General features: G+C 34.1%; 2 protein-coding genes across 2 annotated transcripts; one reads left to right on the forward strand and one right to left on the reverse strand.

The window, feature by feature from the left end:
- Positions 1 to 10,257, reverse strand: LOC132552856 (WD repeat-containing protein 54-like). Its single transcript, XM_060217045.1, has 9 exons — positions 10,023 to 10,257; positions 7,036 to 7,098; positions 6,841 to 6,913; positions 5,769 to 5,825; positions 5,296 to 5,373; positions 4,545 to 4,680; positions 3,308 to 3,470; positions 2,854 to 2,919; positions 1 to 441 (listed from the first exon to the last, which is right to left on the reverse strand). The coding sequence occupies exons 1-9, from the start codon at positions 10,248 to 10,250 to the stop codon at positions 307 to 309; spliced, it is 999 nt and encodes a 332-aa protein (XP_060073028.1). The 5' UTR covers positions 10,251 to 10,257; the 3' UTR covers positions 1 to 306.
- A 638-nt stretch (positions 10,258 to 10,895) lies between these two features.
- LOC132552858 (uncharacterized) lies at positions 10,896 to 18,877 on the forward strand. Its single transcript, XM_060217048.1, has 3 exons — positions 10,896 to 10,971; positions 11,650 to 12,022; positions 17,336 to 18,877. Exons 1-3 carry the CDS (start codon positions 10,921 to 10,923, stop codon positions 18,511 to 18,513), a joined length of 1,602 nt encoding a protein of 533 aa, XP_060073031.1. The 5' UTR covers positions 10,896 to 10,920; the 3' UTR covers positions 18,514 to 18,877.
- Positions 18,878 to 21,404: the final 2,527 nt, after the last annotated feature.

Consider the following 21,404-nt stretch of genomic DNA (forward strand, 5'->3'; position numbering starts at 1 on the left):
TTTATCCTAGTCATTAATTGAAAACTGAGCAACTTGAAAATAAAAGCTGTTATAGTGCATGTATAATTCTACATTTTGTAACTTAAACTTAGTTAGAGTATGTATTGTACATGTACAGCTTACAGAATTTACCATTAAAGTATCATCATTAGAGTAACTGTACATTTTCCAGCTCTCTCAATGATAAAATAGACCTGTATACCCTTACTGACATTTATCTCTGAATTCAACACAGCAACCATTTATCTCACAATTACAAGCATTCTAAGAGTAGTATTGTTAATCTGGTTGGTGATCTATTACACATTAGTTTTTCTTGAGGTAGAAAACCAGGTCTGAACTGTCATATCCTGTGACACAGAAGCCCATCCCTGCTTTATGTACAAACTGTCCACCACACAGCTGCATGTCTGTGACACTCTCACCAAAACAAAACTCAATCTGTAACAATGAAGATAAGGATTTATGTACCATTTTCCAGTAAAGGTAGGAGACAATACCAAGGGATGTATACTTTCAATTAGTTGTGATATTACAATGGAAGTTGCTGTTTACTGTAGGTCTAATAGTTATTGTATATCACAAAGATTATCCTCATCAAACTCTTCACCTCGCTTTTTGATGACACATTTGAGCATGCTCTTATCATACAATTCTTTTAAGGCTAGCATGAGAATGAATGTTATGGCAATGACTTGACAATCAATGATTACATTTGAATTAGATTTAATTATCCAATAAAAAATGTGTTGCATAACTGTAATTTTAGAATCAATATCATGATTTGAATTATATTCCAATTTATGATTATCTTTTACTACTTAACAAAGACCCGTGTACGAAAATGTCAACTTTATAAAGGTTTTAACAAACAAACCTGATTTACCAACAAATAGTTGTCTCTAAAGACCACTTTAGTATGCATACAACAAATACCTGTCTCTGAAGACCACCTTTGTATGTATATTACAAATATTTGTCCCTAAGACCACCTTTGTATGTATATTACAAATATTTGTCTCTAAAGACCACCTTTGTATGTATATTACAAATATTTGTCTCTAAAGACCACCTTTGTATGTATATTACAAATATTTGTCTCTAAAGACCACCTTTGTATGTATATTACAAATATTTGTCTCTAAAGACCACCTTTGTATGTATATTACAAATATTTGTCCCTAAGACCACCTTTGTATGTATATTACAAATATTTGTCTCTAAAGACCACCTTTGTATGTATATTACAAATATTTGTCTCTAAAGACCACCTTTGTATGTATATTACAAATATTTGTCCCTAAGACCACCTTTGTATGTATATTACAAATATTTGTCTCTAAAGACCACCTTTGTATGTATATTACAAATATTTGTCTCTAAAGACCACCTTTGTATGTATATTACAAATATTTGTCTCTAAAGACCACCTTTGTATGTATATAACAAATAGCTGTCTCTGAAGATCACCTTTGTATGTATATAACAAATAGCTGTCTCTGAAGATCACCTTTGTATTTATATAACAAATAGCTGTCTCTGAAGACCACCTTTGTATGTATATAACAAATAGCTGTCTCTGAAGATCACCTTTGTATGTATATAACAAATAGCTGTCTCTGAAGATCACCTTTGTATTTATATAACAAATAGCTGTCTCTGAAGACCACCTTTGTATGTATATAACAAATAGCTGTCTCTGAAGATCACCTTTGTATTTATATAACAAATAGCTGTCTCTGAAGATCACCTTTGTATTTATATAACAAATAGCTGTCTCTGAAGACCACCTTTGTATGTATATAACAAATATCTGTCTATGAAGACCGAATTTGTATTTATATAACAAATAGCTGTCTATGAAGATCACCTTTGTATGTATATAACAAATATCTGTCTATGAAGACCGAATTTGTATTTATATAACAAATAGCTGTCTCACCTTTGAAGATCACCTTTGTATTTATATAACAAATAGCTGTCTCTGAAGATCACCTTTGTATTTATATAACAAATATCTGTCTCTAAAGACCACCTTTGTATGTATATAACAAATAGCTGTCTCTGAAGATCACCTTTGTATTTATATAACAAATAGCTGTCTCTGAAGATCACCTTTGTATTTATATAACAAATAGCTGTCTCTGAAGACCACCTTTGTATGTATATAACAAATATCTGTCTATGAAGACCGAATTTGTATTTATATAACAAATAGCTGTCTATGAAGATCACCTTTGTATGTATATAACAAATATCTGTCTATGAAGACCAAATTTGTATTTATATAACAAATAGCTGTCTATGAAGATCACCTTTGTATGTATATAACAAATATCTGTCTATGAAGACCGAATTTGTATTTATATAACAAATAGCTGTCTATGAAGACCGACTTTGTATTTATATAACAAATATCTGTCTCTAAAGACCACCTTTGTATGTATGTAACATATATCTGTCTATGATGACCACATCTATATACATATTACAAATACCTGTCTATAACGGCCGTCCTTATAAGAAACACCAGTATAAATCCACTTATTATAAATGAAACAAATACCGGTCTATAAAGGCCAAATCCATAACAAATACATGTCTATAAATTCCACCTATAAAAACACACAACAAATATCTGTCTATAAAGGTCACACTTAAAAGTTCTTAACAATCCAATGTTTTATAATCACTCTAAATCCTTAATAAGTGTAATCTTTTTAATCAAAGTTTTCCTAAACTAACAAAACACATTTTTGTATTCCTCAGACAATCAGCATAAATGATTTGTCAAGAAATTGTATTGGGCAATGATTCATAATCTTTATTATTCTATTAACATGTAAACTCTACCTCAGGTGTATCCCCTGGCTTCAACTTCCAGATCCTTGCATTGGTATCATCACTCACAGACAGAAGCTGAAATGGTCAATCAAAAGTACTGGTAGTTTGTTAATATGTAAATATAAAACAAGTTCCTAGGGTGGGGACTGACTTCAGAGTCAGTCCTAGTAGCACAGATACATACGTACATTGTACTCTCAGCATTGGTTTAGGAAGTGTTGAAATCAATTAGGTTAAGGATGCAGATGCTTCTGACCTAGTTAGGTATGTTCTGAAAAAATATTTATTTCTTTATTCATTTTTGAGGCATGTTCCCTTGAGTGACATGGGCAACAGAGGGGGAATCTCCCCATTTACATGTAAGTTATTATGTATACAACACAAATTGGTCTAATACTTGTCAGTGCTTTGCATACAATTTGTTGTGGAGAAAGAAACTGGCTTTGACTTTACAACATCTTACCAGTCCACTGTCCTTGGCTATGTCCAGTGCGTTAACCCAACGTACATGGGCACTCACTTCGGCTGCTAGTCTTCCTGTGTTAGCGCTGTATACCTTTAACTGACCATTGCTGAATCCTCCTACGATTATCTTCTTCCAAAGGCACACACAGCTGCAGGGATTACTGAAAACATCATAAACTTTTAACATAAATACTATGAATATTGCACATGTCCAAAATTGTTTTCTGAACATCAGTGAATCATACAAAGCTTATCAATGAAAGCTTTCTCATTACTATTTTAACTTACAAGAAGTTGTGATTTTTAAGATGGTGATCATGGGTGATTAAATGTCTTATACAGGTCAAATTATGTTAAGATATAAGTATGGACCATGGCATACATTATCTATATGGGTTGAGTAGACATTTGTTAACAAATGGAGACCTTTTGGATTTCAACTAGCTGAGTTTAACACTGGTTTTTGAAAATCTCATAAGGTATGCCACTGCTCTACCGTCCTGTAAAAATATTTTACCTTCCTGTTTCACTTGAAAACCTCCTGCTGTTGTAAACTAGACATTTCCTGTATAAACATTTTACTTTCCTATTTCTCTCGAAAACCTCCTGCTGTTGTAAACTAGACACTTCCTGTATAAACATTTTACCTTCCTGTTTCCCTTGAAAACCTCCTGCTGTTGTGTACCAGGGATTTCCTGTTTAAACCTTTTACCTTCTCATTTCTGTTGATAACCTCCAATTGTTGTGTACTAGGGATTTCCTGTGTAAATGTTTCACCTACTCATTTCTGTTGATAACCTCCAACTGTTGTGTACTAGGGATTTCCCGTGTAAATGTTTCACCTACTCATATCTGTTGATAATGTCCAACTGTTGTGTACTAGGGATTTCCCATGTAAACATTTTACCCACTCATTTCTGTTGATAACCTCCAACTGTTGTGTACTAGGGATTTACTGTGTAAACGTTTTACCCACTCATTTCTGTTGATAACCTCCAATTGTTGTGTACTGGGGATATCCTATGTAAACGTTTTACCTACTCATTTCTGTTGATAACCTCCAACTGTTGTGTACTGGGGATTTCCTATGTAAACATTTTACCTACTCATTTCTGTTGATAACCTCCAACTGTTGTGTACTGGGGATTTCCTGTGTAAACATCTTACTTACCCTTTTCATTGATATCTTCCCGCTATTGTAAACAGGACACTTCCTGTGTAAACAATGCACCTACCCATTACCCTTGATCACTTCCCGCTGTCGTATACTTGTTTCATCCTGGAGTGACCACACAATGATGCTTCCTTGTTCGTCACTACTGACCATTGTGTTACCTTCTGAGGCAATGTCACATATTGGTTGTTTGTGACCTGAAATGAGCAATAATATAGCTTTAATTTTCAACAAAACTCTGGTCACAGATAACTTAACATATCATTAAATACCTTTTATTATAGAAAATTTGTTAATTTTGATTTTTCTTCATCATTTCATCATAATCATAGTCATCATAATCATTGTAATCATATACATTCTATACACATCATGATTCATCCTTCTCTTCCACCACATCATCATCATCATCATCATCATCATCATCATCATCATCATCATCATCATCATCATCATCATCATCATCATCATCATCATCATCATCATCATCATCATCATCATCATCACCACCACAGAAAATTTGAGGTCAACACTGAAGGCAAAATTTACAATAGAAGCTGATATAAATAGTTCAAAGTAGACTGATTTAAAACTGACCTTAGTAAGTATAATTCAGTGCCAGGTATTTTTGAAGTCCTGGTTTTCTTCAATAATTATTTTTCTACGTTAAAGTTTCACACAATTTTCTGCATCAAATTAGGCAGAATTATGCTTAAATTATTTGCTGAAAGGGCAAAAATCTGCAGATGGAAAAGTTTTCACTGGTATTTAAAACATCAGTTTAACCATGGTATACATTATCAGTAACTCACCTGTCAAACTTTCCTTCGTGGTAATGTTGGTTCCTTTTGGTGGAATATCAAAAACTGCTATCTCACCCAACTGTGTTCCTGAGAGCATTAAAAAGAGCATTATATTGTACTACAGGAAAAGTTATTTCCCTTTCTCTTCTAAATATTAACAACAAGAAAGCCTAAGTGGCACTTACATGGTAAATAAATTTCAAAACTATTATGTGCATTATTATTCTTCTTTGAATGTAAGTCCATCCATATCAATGACTGTCTTCACAGAAATGTCCGTTAATAAACACTTCCCCTGAGTCAGGATGTTTACATTTACCCATAAACAGAACGTTACATTTTACATGTCCTATTGAACATGTACAATGCTTTTGTATTACCCTCCCCTACAAGAATATGTCATATGATGTAAGATCCACTTATTATATATACATATCGTTTAGGTTTTCAGGCTTTACTTTCAATATAAGTCATTGACTTACCGACACACAGGAAATTATCACCTATACATGCTATTCCTCTTCCAAAATTACCATACTCTGGAAAATAATATCATCATTGAATAAGAGCTCAAAAAACAGTGACCCACTTAAGGTCTGGCATTTCAATCTTAAACATATTTTATTCAAGGTTATCATAGTTTACAAGTTATTTCTGAAATAAACATCATAATTGTCGTCTTTCTAAGGAAAATGTCCTCTTTCCATTTTAAGGGACGATCCTAGATACATTTCAATCAGATAATGAACCTAGAAATTTGAGTCTAATGTCATGGACCTAAAATTTGAAGTCCTATGTCTTGGACCTAGAACTTTCGAGTCCTTTATAATCTCCCATGTCCTGAGTAATGGACTAAGACCTCCATCTCCCATGTTCCAGCTGATCAGTTAGGACTTTTAAGATCCCTAATTGATGGAATATGACCTTTCCCAAGTCCTAGCTGATGGACTAGGATCTTTATTGAGATATTGTACCTACATCATTAAACCCTATGTGATGGAACAAGTTCAGATTGCAAGTTATTGAGATGAGCAAGGACCTACACATTCAAGTGCTATCTGAGAAACTATTCTGAAAATTGGATTCCTCTTAGACAAGTATGAAGGTGAAAAGACAATGAAATAAAGTGGCCAATTTTTTTGAAATGACAAAAGGACCCATGTAAATGTAATCATTACCATTTTATCAATGTACAGAATCAGCTGACAGGATCTGTAGTTGTACAAATAGGCTGTATTATTTTTTAACTTTGTTAAATTGTTAGGCAGTACATTTACACATATAATGTGATGGTTTTAGGGTTCCTATTTTTCGCCATTGCTGTGCATGAAATAAAATTGCAAAAAAAAAAAAAAAAAAATGAACCTACAGAAGAATATACTACTGCTAAAAAATCTTGTTATTTCATTACCTCTTGTACAATGTATACCTCAGTGAAAGTATGCTTCACACTGGTCATTTGCCTGATGAAGATGACCAAAAGGTCACACCTACAAGAAAATCTGTTTAATATATATTACCAACCTGAAGAAGATGTTCCGAGATTAAGCTTACCTGATGCTTCAGAGCTGTGAACATTGCCCAGGGCATGGAAATATATCATTGCTGCTCCATCATACTCATAGATCTACAACATCAATGTGTTCATGTGTAAGTTACTCTGAAGGAATACTGGTTTACAGTGTACTTATGCTAGTCTAGTATGTATAGGCTAAATGAGGTTAAAAATGTTATAAAATGACAACTTACCTGTATTCCCCGAAGTGTTGTTAGTACTAGCACTGTCCTGACTGGTAACTGTATCCATTTACACTGGAAAACATATCAAGATAAAATGTCATTATAATCAATGGTGAAACACTTAATTGTGATAGGTATTGATTCTCAAACTATACATTTCAATTTTATTTTCAATACGTTTTTGCTACTATGATACAAAAAACCTGTTGATATGGTTGCTCTAAAGTAGATGCTTAACAAAATGCCTCCTAATTTTCATAAATTTTCTATAAAGTAAGAGAGAATTTTCTTTTATTCACTTTAAAATGACCTTTTCTGTACATGTAATACTATTGTATTGTCTTGTAGTTGTCTCATAGATTTTTTTTGAAGCCATTATTAAGTAACCTCATGTTACTGACAGCAAGTGTATAGTATTAAAGATAATTAAAACAAAGAAGGTGCACATGAGGCACCTTGTATTGGAGCTAAATTGTAACAGTGTAGCCCTGAAACTTACCACATTAATTATATATCATTATCAATGTACAATAACACAAGAGAAGATCAAGGTCAAACTCATCACAAGATACATGTACCAATATGATATGAAACACAATAGTTCTTTGTTTTGGAAACTGGTCTATCACCCTGACAACAGCAAAGGTCATAATAAAGTAAAGTCTCCTTGAAGTAACTGGTAGCTACCCCAGTGAACAACATACAGAAGGCCCATAATATCCTATCCTGAGCAATTTTAGTAAAGTGAGTGTACTGTATTGCCAAAGGACATAACAGAAAATGATAATATACAATATTACAATATTTTCTTAAATAATACATATCTGGATACATGAGCCACAACACCTATCATTAGCATAGTGACTAAGAACAGATTAAAAAAAAAAAGAAGAAAATACAATATACAGAAAAATCTTCTGTTCCCAGCTTTCATTTATTCCATAGGTATATATCTTTATGCCAATGGCATGTAACAATAAAAAAACATGTTGGCTCTGACCCATTTTATGCATAAATTCTTTATTGTAACATGACCTTATGGGCCAATGCAATTAACTTCTGATGAGACTTGGTAACAATGGCTGCCCTACCAAATTGAAACTTTAGCTACTTGGGCCTTTGTTAAATTTAGAGAGAAAACTGCAATATTGTCATTTATATGGGATTTTTAGGCAGCAGAATTTTGTAAGTGCGTTTTCCATCATTCTGAGGTATTTCTACATTCTTAATGAAGCATTTTATCAAGTGAATATATGCTAAAGACGATAAGCCAATGACTTGTTGACAGTAGATTTACAAGTATTGAAATGCCAAGTTTGAAATCCTGTACAGTATTGTAGGTTTGAATATCAATAAATTGCAGTTTAGCTACAGCACTATATTTTTTCATGTTGTGTCACACATAAACTCCCACAATTGCCATTGTCAGCTTCGTGTGACAAATCTCCATGTTTGTAAAAGCAGTATATCATAACTGGCCATGAACAGGCAACAGACACAAGGCTTTTTGTGTCTGTAATTATGATCAGTTTTAGCTGTCTATTAAGACAACCACATCTTAATCAGACATGAATAACTTACGGTATACAAGACTAAGTAGTATTTTACAAAAAAGGAGCCAGGTTTTCCTTTGCTCTTGTACTTTTACCTGGGAGGGGCTACAATAGACAAGTCATGAGACAATTGGACAGCAATGGACACTGCAACATTTGTTGGTCCCAGCTAGGCTATGGTGTGGTTTGACACTTCCAACATGTAGTGGGTTGTGTTATCAGACAACTGAGATACAGACCAGTCTGTGGTGATGTAGCTGTGTCCTTGTGCAAGACAATTAACCCTAAATGCTAAGGATGGCATGGGATGGGCTCTCATGCATTGTTTATTGAGGTAGTTGTAGCTACCAGCTAATGCAAGGAGACCACCACCTCAAAATCGCACTGCTGACTGGTTAATGGGACGACAAACCCAGCAAGCAAACCTTAAGTTAACTTAAACCTACTGTCAAACTAAATCATATGTATCATCATTCAATGGACAGGTAATGTTTTCTACTGATAGACAATGTACAGGTATCAGGTACTGGAACACTGTCTATATATCAATAGGGCAAATGTAAACAACTGAGACATACCTGGTCACCTCCATGGTGTGCACATTGAAAAAATGGATGGTGAATCTAGCAAGCTGTTAAAACGAATATTTTTTGTCATAAGACACCATTTCCAGTGAATTGGTTGAATTCTTCTTTGCAATTTTTGGTACTTGCATCCTTTAAGCATGTTCAGATGGTGAGACATGAAATCTCCTTAATTCATGATTAAAAATACTTCATATTTCATTTGCTTCTACCATACAATTCACATTCATTGCGAGTTATATTATTTTTTGCACAGAAACATCATGATAAAAGTGCACCCTGCCTGAATCTGCATCAATGGGATGCTTACCTGCAGTCACCATAATGAGTGATTGACGCCATATTGGGTGGACTCTCTATAGAGGTTGTTACTTAAATAGTAAGTGTTCAAGTGAAAATATGTAACGATGAAGTTTTTAAAAAATGCCTCATTTTAAGCAAATATGTGAAAATTATTTACTTAACTGATTTACTTGACTTGTCATCCACTTTTTTCATCAACACAAAAGAAATGTGACTGGACCTCACCTGCATGTTTACATTTGTCCTATATACGTATATGTATAATCAGATTTGACCTTATAGCTAAATCTGCATTCATAGCCACATTTGCTGTGGCTTATGGCTACAATTAAATCAAAGCTACGTGTAGATGTAAACTCGACCCATCAACTAAGTCTGTGTCCAGTCCTGTGTATTACATGCTTATGTGTAGACTTCTGCATTCAAACATATGAGTTCTGTGGTCTTTGCAGGTAGACCTATATAAATCTGTTAATTAAAGCGAAAGAAATCTTTCCTCAAGATGACCACGATTCATAGAGTATAAATGTAAGCTGAAGTGGGCATATTTACATACTTGTAAAATCATTGGAGTAGTCTGGTGAGTCGCTGATGGTTCCTTACAAATCACCTGCTTGTTAGTCACTGTCGATCCGTCAGGCGTAGAGGAAATAATGTTTACCACAGCTTTATGTACGACCGCATAATTCAATGAGTCCTTCTCTGGAGTTATAAGTGCAGATAGGTTGTTAGCTAATGCCGAAGCACTGCTTTTAAGCGTAAGGGGTTTCTCTCGGCGATACATTTTAACTAAAAGTGAACCTCTAAACTTTCTCCTGTTGCTCGGTACGCTAAATTCTTGCACATGTGCATTAATGAATTTCCGTTCCATGATTTCCGGGTCGCTTTCAATTTAACGGTTTATGCGAAAGAAGAAAGTCGAAATTACTGTTGTTAATGTTTACATTTTTGTTATGTAGGGTTGTCTGAAAGAGGTTACCAGGTACAATACTAAAGACAAATTAACTACATAAATATTGTTACGAATAGCACATTTGTTATATCCGTTGTTAACCTAAACGAAATGGGCTCGATCTCATTTATTCATTGGGTTAGTTTAGAGACGTATATATATCGTGCTATATATGTCTCTGGTTTGTTGAATCATCTTTGAAATTAAGTCAGACCTATTGTTAATATATTATTTTTCTATAAGAATTGGATTAATATATCTCGAAATCTTTATAAGTAAATGTAGGACTGCGAAACCTCTACCTGAAATGGGCCATTAATTTTTTAAAAACAAACCGGTTTGTCTGCACAAACAAAAGCGACCATTAAAAAAAGATCCGGACCGGAATTCGTCCTGTATTTACATGTTCATGAACCTTTGTAAACACTTCCGCGTTTTCGCCCAACGAGGAAGTGGAATTTCGAGTGAAGACCACAGGACATTTGAGTAATGCTCTTCCGATATGGACGGCAAAGTGAAGTCTGGACATGTTGTATTAAAGGCAGGAGTAATGGTAAGGATATTTGTATACAATGAACAAATATACGAGAAACTAAAAAAGTACGCATGTGCTGTTTTGATAGATAGTTTTAGATCATTGCAACGGGATCGGAAATGGATATGTGTATCTTGAACTTAGCCAATTCTGACTACTCATTGAAATACAAAGTAATTATTACAGCTATAAAAAAGTAACCTGTCACTGATAGGAAAAAGAAACAATAACTGGTAATATTTGATATGGACATAGAGGCTTTAAGCCTGCGTCCATTATTTATGCTAATAAATGCTAATAAATAATTAATAATAATGATAAAAAAATAACAAAAGTTTAAAAGTTAACATGTTCAATGTAAATATCTCATTAAGTAAATTAAGATATTTCTCAATGGCTAGTAGAAAACATTTAATGTAATAGTGAACTAGTGACCCATTGGTCTCTAGCCAGACACTTAAAGGGAAATCCCTACTAGCTGAGTCTAGTAAGGCAATCTGTATTATTTATTCATACACATGTATTGGTGATCGCTATTGTACTAAATGTGTGCTACTTGTTTCCCTTCATGAGTTTTCTTCCAACATCCAGAATAACATTTGTTCGATTAGCGACATTGTAATGAGAGCTCTTTAGAGTTTATGTTGGTTGTTGATATTGAAAACAATGTTTATTTTCTTTTTCTTTATTTTTCAGAGAACGAAACAGAAAAGATGGTGTATCTTTTACAATAAAAACGAAGATGAGCAGATTTTAGAATTTTATGATAATGTCGAAGATGCAAAGAAGAATTCAAAGCACAAGAAGACCTTTCACTTAAAACAAGTAAAAAGTATCGACACTGTGAATAAGTCAAGCAGTAAAGATTACTACATAGATATTCATATGAAAAAGGAAAGACTGACTCTGTGCTTTGAATGTGAGGCAGACTTAGAGGATTGGAGCACAGTACTGCAGAATTATGTTAATGTCATATCCCCAGATGGGGGATCTGGTGCCAATATGGCTGACGAAGATGAAGATAGATCAACATTTAAAGCAAACATGCTGTATGAGACTTCAGAAGATAGTAAGTACATTGTATGAATATTATGTTTGTAACCTAGGTAAACTTGTAGCAAGGGAGAACTTCTCTTTAGTTTTATCAGTAGAGTGAGTAAATCAGTGAGAGATCCTAGGTTCTATCCCAAGCTTCACAAGCTCTACTATCGAGGAGTATGTAACTCCAGTAACAATCATCTAGGCTCTTTTTATTCTATACTTTTAGCTCAATTGGTACAGACAAATGTCTCATGTTTGTTCCCATTTAGAGGCAATAAAACAATGATGACCTAGCTCAGTTACATTTCTCAAGACACAAATATCCAATTAATAATTATATAACGTGGTAAATAAAAGATACAAACTTGTACATCACATATCTTGATAACAAAAAATGGTAATAAGTCCACTTATATGTTGTCAAAAAGAGCTTAGAACAGAAAAAATCCTTTTTCACTCCACCCAATTTTGATTTAGTATGAGATATCTGTGTCTGAAAAGGGTTCTCTTTTAAGGGTGAATCAGAAAAGGCGAAACCCACATATTGAATAAACATAAGTTAAAAGATCTGTTGATTATTGTTGAAGACATTTTTGGGTTGTTGGTTGCAAAAGGAAGTTTTACTGAGCTGGCATTGCCAATAAATAATCCTTAATCCTTGTCCAACATTATTTAAATCTCAATTCCTGTCATAAAACTGAATATTTCTGTGTTTTCCATCTTGGATCACTGAGGGATAAATATGGTCATATATGTATACATTCAATCTGGATAGAGTGTATATTGTAGGATTGGTTGATTATTCATAATATCATTGTAGTTTTTGTATCTATACCTGTGAATTTTACATAAGGTACACTAGCACTGGATATATGTATATATATACTTATACAAACACACTTCACATTTACGAAATTTGAAATAAAGATAAGGCCAGTACTTACTTAAATTTCTGCATAAAAAGGTCTGAGTTTTAACTTCCTGATCTTTTTTTATCAAAGAGTCCATGGATATTATATCAATAACTGACTACACTAGTACTAGTAATGTACCCACAGTGTCACTGGCTATTTCTAACGAGGGTGTAAGGTACACTACTGAGGATGTGATCAAGGTTCACTTCCAAGGATATGTTTGAGGTTCACTATGAAGGGTATGAGGTTCACTACTGGGGATGTAATCGATGTTCACTACCAAGGGTGTAAGGTTCACTACTGAGGATGCGATCAAGGTTCACTACCACAGATGTGATCAAGGTTCACTACCAAGGATATGTTTGAGGTTCACTATGAAGGGTGTGAGGTTCACTGCTGTGGATGTGATCCAGGTTCACTACCAATGGTTTTAGGTTCACTACTGAGGATGTAATCTAGGTTCACTACCAAGGGTTTGAGGTTCACTACTGAGGATGTAATCCAGGTTCACTACCAAGGGTTTGAGGTTCACTGCTGTGGATGTAATCCAAGTTCACTACTGAGGATGTAATCCAGGTTCACTACCAAGGGTTTGAGGTTCACTACTGAGGATGTAATCCAGGTTCACTACCAAGGGTTTGAGGTTCACTGCTGTGGATGTAATCCAGGTTCACTACTGAGGATGTAATCCAGGTTCACTACCAAGGGTTTGAGGTTCACTACTGAGGATGTAATCCAGGTTCACTACCAAGGGTTTGAGGTTCACTACTGAGGATGTAATCCAGGTTCACTACCAAGGGTTTGAGGTTCACTGCTGTGGATGTAATCCAGGTTCACTACTGAGGATGTAATCCAGGTTCACTACCAAGGGTTTGAGGTTCACTACTGAGGATGTAATCCAAGTTCACTACCAAGGGTTTCAGGTTCACTGCTGTGGATGTAATCCAGGTTCACTACTGAGGATGTAATCCAGGTTCACTACCAAGGGTTTGAGGTTCACTACTGAGGATGTAATCCAGGTTCACTACCAAGGATGTGAGGTTCACTACTGGAGATATGATTCAGATTCACTACCAAAGGTTGGTTGAGATCTGCCATTTGCTGTTCTTCTATGATTGAGGATGTCTGTTCAACATATTGGTGGTATGGTCTGCCAGACACTTTGTGACTTTGACTTAAGGTGTCTGGTTCAACAAACTTCAAGGGTGTCAGATTAAGCACATTGCTGGAATGGTCCACCAGACACTGTATAATCTTGACGGAGGAAGGATGATTCAATACACTGGTTGAATGGTCCACTGGACACTATGACTTACACAGGATGACTGGTTTAACACATTCATGGAATATTCCACCAGACACAGTAGGATCTTTACTGAGGGTGTCAGGTTCAACAAATTGGTGGAATATGGTCCACTAGTCACTGTACAATTTTGACTGATAGTGTCAAGGTCAGCACATTAGTGATATGGTTCACATTTCTGATGGTTCCAATGCAATACCTTGGGTGGTTGGTGAATTGGTTTATTTTTTATTAATAGAGAAACATTTTCTCTCATTTCTACCTGTGTAATAGTGGTCTGTCCAGTGCAATACATCCAGGTCTCCTGTTTACACACCCACCCATGTAACACAGGCATGCACACATGGACATGTGACATGTCTCTTTCCAATTGATAACATCAGCTGATACACATCCTCAATACTCAAGATTTAATGGTCACTTAGGCTCTATGCAGAGATAGTTAGTGATCATAATCACTTGAAATCAAAGCAATGAGAATTCATTTTCTTTGTCAGTTTTTCGATTAATTACATTATAAAAAATATCACTTTTGCCTAACAAGATGTCCTTGGTAGTACATTGCAGACGTCTGAAGCTAATATTTTTTCAATATTATAAAATGAGAAATGAGAGAAAAATAAGCTTTCATATGTCGAAGTAAAGGATGGGATATTTCAACCTTGAGATAAAGAAATGTGGTAAAACCTCTGCAAAGCCTTTAGTTTTAAGGCATTTTGTGAATTTTCGGGTGGCATATTCTTATCCTACACTCTAACACATGAAAGAGCTTTATAGTTATGACTCGCGTGAATTTCTCTTCAATGAAACTTAACACAAGAAGTCATAAAAACTGACCAGAAGGTAGATTTTGTTGAAGGGACCTAAATATTTATTGAAGTGTGGAATGTTATTGAAGAGAAGGCCAAGTAGCATATTTCTGTTTACAAGCTGTATTCATTGTTCCAAATTTTGCTGCTTTCCATTTTTAAAGGAAATGGAAATTAAACAAATTTTCTCTCATAAACAATGTCATGTAAATTTTCATTTTTGTGGTACACAATTTTCCTGGTAACTATTTCATGAACACTTGATTTTATGGATAGATATAGCTCAATAGATCAAATCATACTAATTTTAACATATGAATATGTTGATCAGGAGTAACCACAAAGTCAATGAAATTTTTGCCACAAAATGTTTAAGTATTTTACTTAGATTGGGGCTTGTGTATCCACCAGAACCATGATGTTTGTTAATTGTGTATATATCTTATATGCATACAAATGTATAACCACATTGTTTACATTGTGTGCACAAGTGCCAATGCCTGGTGTATTTTTATATCATAAACTCGTAGTAAGGTTTGGGTGATTGTTGATAAATTGAATAGTGAAGTGTCAAATTACTTTATATACACGTTCCGGTATTCTGCTTAAGTCTACATTTTTTCATTGTCCATTTGCTGGATATACATGTATAATCTGTAGATGTAAATTTGATAACGAGTTTGGATGGATTGAATCTTTTTCGGTCACATGAGACAAAGTTTCATGGTGACCTACTGTGATAATCTTTGTTTCGTGTCATGCGTTCGTAAACAATTTCTCATTTTTGACTTCTTCTCAAAATCTCCCGAATCAATTTCAATGAAATTTTAAAGAAAACTTCCCTGGCCTAAGATGGACCAAAACAAAAAACAAAACATTTTGTGGTCCCCACCACACAGGGGCCTGAGGGGCAGGACCAAAAGGGCCAAATTTACGCAAATTTCAAAAATCTTCTCAACACCCAGATTGGTGCAATCAAATGTTTTTCATTGAATCATCTTAAGGTGCTTTACCAAAATTGTTAGTTTCATGGTCTCAGGGCATCACATTTCCCCATGGGAAGGGGGTAAAATTTACTATAGTTTATGTATGAAAAATAGATTTTTGAGCATGATTTGTTTAATTTCTATTAGAAATATTTCAAACTTGGTTAGAATTATAAGCAAACAATGACGGCTTGATGGTTTGCCCATATCCATCCTGGCTGACCGCCGGGGACTTATGGGTGGGGCCAAATTGACTCAGATTTCCGCATGTATAGGAAACCTTGGTCAATCCAATCAAGTAAAGTCATATTCCCAAAAGATAATGCTTAAGGTAATATAAACAAGAATAAGACCAACAAACATCAAACTCATCTAATATAATTTCATATTGGAAAAGGAAGTATAAGATAACACTTCCTGTTAGTTTTTATTACCCTGCATCTCTTAAAACCCTTTTATCTTATTAGCTGTTGACATCTTGTATAGAAATTATAATATTGGGAATAAACCCTTGAATGTCAAATCTACTGTGACAGTGTAAACACCATAGGTTAAGGATGCAGAAATACTATCTAGAAATGGAAAATTCAAGATCATGAAAGCCAAATAAAACAATGCTTATGGTTTGAAATTTCATCATTTTATACCTTATCTCAGGATATTTATGCACTCAGCATTTTTTGCAGAAATCCTCAAAATATACCTTTTGCAGTTTTTACATATTTTATTTTTTTCACAAATTCTTCATCTTTAAAATTTGAAAGACCACTTTTTAATACTTTGAACCCTTCAGAATGGTCTTGGATATAGTTCACAAATATAGATCAGTGTAAATTCTAGCATAACTGGAGATCTAACTGACCAGTCATACTAGATTTACATACAGACTAGTATCTATTATAAAAGTATTTACAACTAGAAAGTGTTCATGTACGTGAATGTACGTTAACTGAATATAGATGTAGTACTCATGCAATTACAATAAAAGGAAAACAAGCAAATTTTGCAATTTTAATTTTATGTGATTTTTAAAAGGTCACTTTTAAAGAAGACTTGCAAATGTAAGCAGAAGTCATTATCCAATCTCGTTCAATTAAACAATCACATATTAGAAAGTTAATATTAGAAGCATGATTCATGAAATTTGTCCATTCAATTATATTCAGCCATAAAAATTTGATTTATTTAAATTTGATTTTCTCATTTTGGATGAAACTTGTCATTTTACCTGCAAAAATAACTGACTATTCAGTATCAATAAAGTAAAATACTTGTATCTTACTTTGTAAAATATTGATGTTTAAAACTGTTTTTCTCTTTTTTTTTCAGCTATTATATTTGATGTGATGATTGAACCAACTCCTGCTTCCGAGAAGAAATGCCTGGAGCCGGACAAGTCTTATCGTCTCCTGGTCACTATGACAAATATTGCTTTGGAAGATCCCACCAGGGAAGAAGAACCACTTTTGTACCGTTGGATGTTTGAATACATACGATCCTATGGAACTTCAAAAAGCACTGGCCTGTTTACCATAACTGCTGGTCGCCGTTCAGAAACTGGCGAAGGGGAATTCTCGTTCAAAGTTGCCCATCCTAAAGCTGTTGACCAGGCTATAGATCTACAAACCCAGCGAAAATTTAATTTAAAACTTCAGCAACAACATTCTAAAGTTGAGGATATAGAAACTAGTTCAGAAAATTTGCGTACATCAACTTCATCGAAGCGACCTAAAAGTGGTCTCCCATCAGGAAATGGTGCTGAAGCTCTTTCAAGGTCAAGTCTCAAAAGTGCTGGTAAGACAGAACAATTCCAAAAGGAATTATCTGCAAGTATTGCTGCAAGGCAACCAATAGATAAACAGAAATCCAATAAGAAACATGAGGAGAAGGAAAAAAAAGAGGATAAAGAAAAAAAGGAGGAAAAGGACAAGAAAGATGATAAGAAAGGAAGTGGTTTCCATTTATTTGGGAAGAAAAAAGATAAAAAAATGAAAGAACAAGAAAAAGAAAGTATTGAAACTAAACCATTACAACAAAAGCAAAAAGCTTCCTTTGATGATCATATTTATGATGAAGCAGTTCCACAAATTCGACCAGTGTTGGCTTCTGGTGATTCATGTTTCTACTCTGATGTACAAAAAAAGCCTGGAAATTGGAAAACTCATGGTCAAAGATCGTCTGAAATACATGTCGAAAATTATGGTACCTTAGCAGAGGCAGCTAAAGAGACCAGAAAATCTGGACATAAGCAAATCCCTCTTCCATCGAGCAATGACGATGATGATGATAACATGTACGACTCTTTGAGTCCAAAAGGAGTTGAAAAACTGCCGGGTAAAGCTGCAGAGGAAGGTCTCTATGGCACCAGCAGTGGTCGATTACTGGAGGATATTTCACCCAGAAGTGAGGAAGAAGAAACTTATGATGATGCAGTTTCATTTCAGTCAAGAAAACCACAGATCAACTATGATGATGAAGCAGCTGAATATGAAACTGTTGATATTTGATAGACTCTAGGGCTAATCGAAGATATAGCTTCAGTTAGGTTTGAGAATACAACAATGTCAGCATTCTTCACTTCAGTGTGAATTGTCAACAATTATGAATATGGTCACATCTATTCAGTAAGAATCCTGTGATTAATTATCATCCCTACCCCACTCCCATTTCAGCACATTGAAAAAGATGCATGGTGATAACAGTTAATGTTTTTTTTCAATTATTATTATGTTGAAGGTCTTTAGATAGGTTTAACTTTCTGGATTATAGATACATGAAACAAAATCATATATTCTTTTCCAGTCTGAATTATTCTGATATACTGTAAACCATTTTTTCATTGACTTCAAACCCATATATAATAGAAAAGTGGATAGAACATCAAAATAATTCTTTTCATGTTATCTGTTAACATGAAAATATTGATTTCTTATTATATCATTAACTGCCATTTATATGGAGAGTATAGAATGGTATAAAACTTTAAACTGTTTTAAACTGAGCCACGGAGAAAACCCAAATGAATAGAGTTTTGACCAAGGGGAAAGTACTCAATTTCTACCTTTGGGGTTTAATGATGTTTTGACCAGATGCAAAGGTGATAAAATGTCTTTTTATTTACATGCATACTATTAAAGGCTTGCACAACTAAATCAGTCAGTATACATACAGTATTTTTCGTCCTACCTCAACTAAACAAAATCGAACATTCGTCTTGATAAACATCCAGCATTCAAGTGAAATTTTTAAAATGTATTTTATAAGGTGAACCAGTCTTACATGCAAAGGTATGAAAAAATGTAGCATTCCTATGGTGCTATTGAATTGCCTTAACAGTGATTTTGGGAATTGTTATATACCCCAGGATTTGTTTTACTTGTAAACACCCACCTTTTTTGTTGACATTTAAAGATGATAGCTGTAATATATGCCATAAAGACCATCAAATAATGTTATTTGTAGCATATGTCAGCTATATGTCTTCTGATGTTAAACTGGCTGTGATGGCAAGTGTAAACATTCTGTGATTTAGTTGTACAAGTCTATACAGGTCTCATCTTTATAACAAAGGCCACTTGTTTAGGTCACTTTTGTAATACCACTCACAGTAATTGACTACACTTCCCCAACCCCTGAGTGACCTGAATAGACAGGTTTTTCTCTTAGTCAGGATAGGTAAATCCATGCTTTTTACCAGATTGAAATTTCCTTGTCTCGTTCTAGGTTTGAAACAGGGGGATTCCCCTGTCAGGAGAGTAATATGATATCACAGAAATAATACACTAACATCATATCAACAATGCAGAGCATTGAGACAACAACAACACATATGATTACCTTATAAAGCAAGCAGGGTAAGAGAACAATAATTATTTGTTGGAGAGAGAGGGTGATCTCACCCCTCGGGGGAAAGATATTTAAGTTGCAAACACCAAGAAAACCTCATGTTTGCTAACTTATTCATCTTTCCGGTAATAATGAGAGCCACCTATCTCACCACAACAGGGGTCGAAGATTCTATTTGTCTTTTTCATAACAATATTTTGTAGGACTGTGGAGAAAAATTAAAAATTAATTAAAGAAATTTTGTTTATTGCGCATTGTAGTTTTTTGCAAAATTTAAAAAACTTAATTTTTTTAGATACACTAAAAAAGAATGTGCCCGAGAATATTGATGTTATACATACAATATGCTGATACGACAGATTAGAGTATCCTTAAAGATAAAAAGAAAATTGTATTATGTATACCTAGTGTACCTAGATTTGTCCACTTGAACAAGAAAATGGACAGACAGCTAGTAAAGGTGATTTCATGATTGAAGACATCATTTAACATTCTCACTTAGAGCTAGATTTTATATATAGATTATTATAGGTTTTTTTTAAATTAATGTAGAATTAGTGTACATATGTTCTTTGTTTGAAAAAAAAAACATTACAAATAATACCATACTCTGTAGCTTGTTCAACAAGCATTCGTGTATTTATACTTTTCAGTATTTTGTAATTGCTATGCAATCGGTTTTCTTGTTTTTAAAAGTATATAGATATATTTATACCCAAACGTTTTATTATCATAGATTTTTGTTGGTTTTTTTTTGTATAGAATTCTACGATAACCAATACACGGCCTTTGCACAAATTTCCTACCCACAGTCCATATCTTGGTATTATAGAATGATTATCATTATAATAATATATATCTATAATGGTCATGAAATTGGTGCTAACTCCTTGTGATTACTAATGATTGATAACATTTTATTATTTGAAATAAAAAAACTCCTAACACAGTGGGTGAGAACCAACATCCTGGTTGTCTTCGGTCAGATCGTAAATTAAAGATGGATACCCAACAGTATTCAATAGAGCCCCATCATGGAAGATAAATACAAATGATATAAAAGATGGAGCATTAACAGCTGGATTCCGTGGTTTTATTATTATATGTTTCGGCTAGAAAGGCTTGCTGTCACCAGAATCTGATGCAAACGTTATTTCTTGATCATGTGATGTGAACCATTTGTTTTAGAAGTTTGCTAAAATTTTCTAAAATGCTCATGAGCTCTGCTGGGAGCTTTTCCAACTTCTCGAACATAACAGACTTTTTGTTTTATAAATTATAAAGGGAAGAAGTGGTGGTGGATTGTCGCCTTTTTTATCACATTTGTCTAAATTTGTTATTCATGCTACAAATTTTAAGAAGTTATTAATGCAGTCATAAAACATTTGCTCAGATTTACACCTAATGTATTCATTATTTGGTAGTCAGGATATAAAGAGCAAAGATAAATGACATTTGAAAAGGAAGAAATTTCATGAACTGACTGTCATGAGGAAATGTCTGAAATTTTTGCTCACCTGTTCAAAAAAGAAAAAAAAAATCAGAAAAAAAT

The sequence above is a fragment of the Ylistrum balloti genome, unplaced genomic scaffold (assembly GCF_031769215.1).
Source record: "Ylistrum balloti isolate Yb309-2 unplaced genomic scaffold, AGI_CSIRO_Ybal_v1 Utg370282, whole genome shotgun sequence".
In the NCBI taxonomy this organism is placed as follows: Eukaryota; Metazoa; Mollusca; class Bivalvia; order Pectinida; family Pectinidae; genus Ylistrum; species Ylistrum balloti.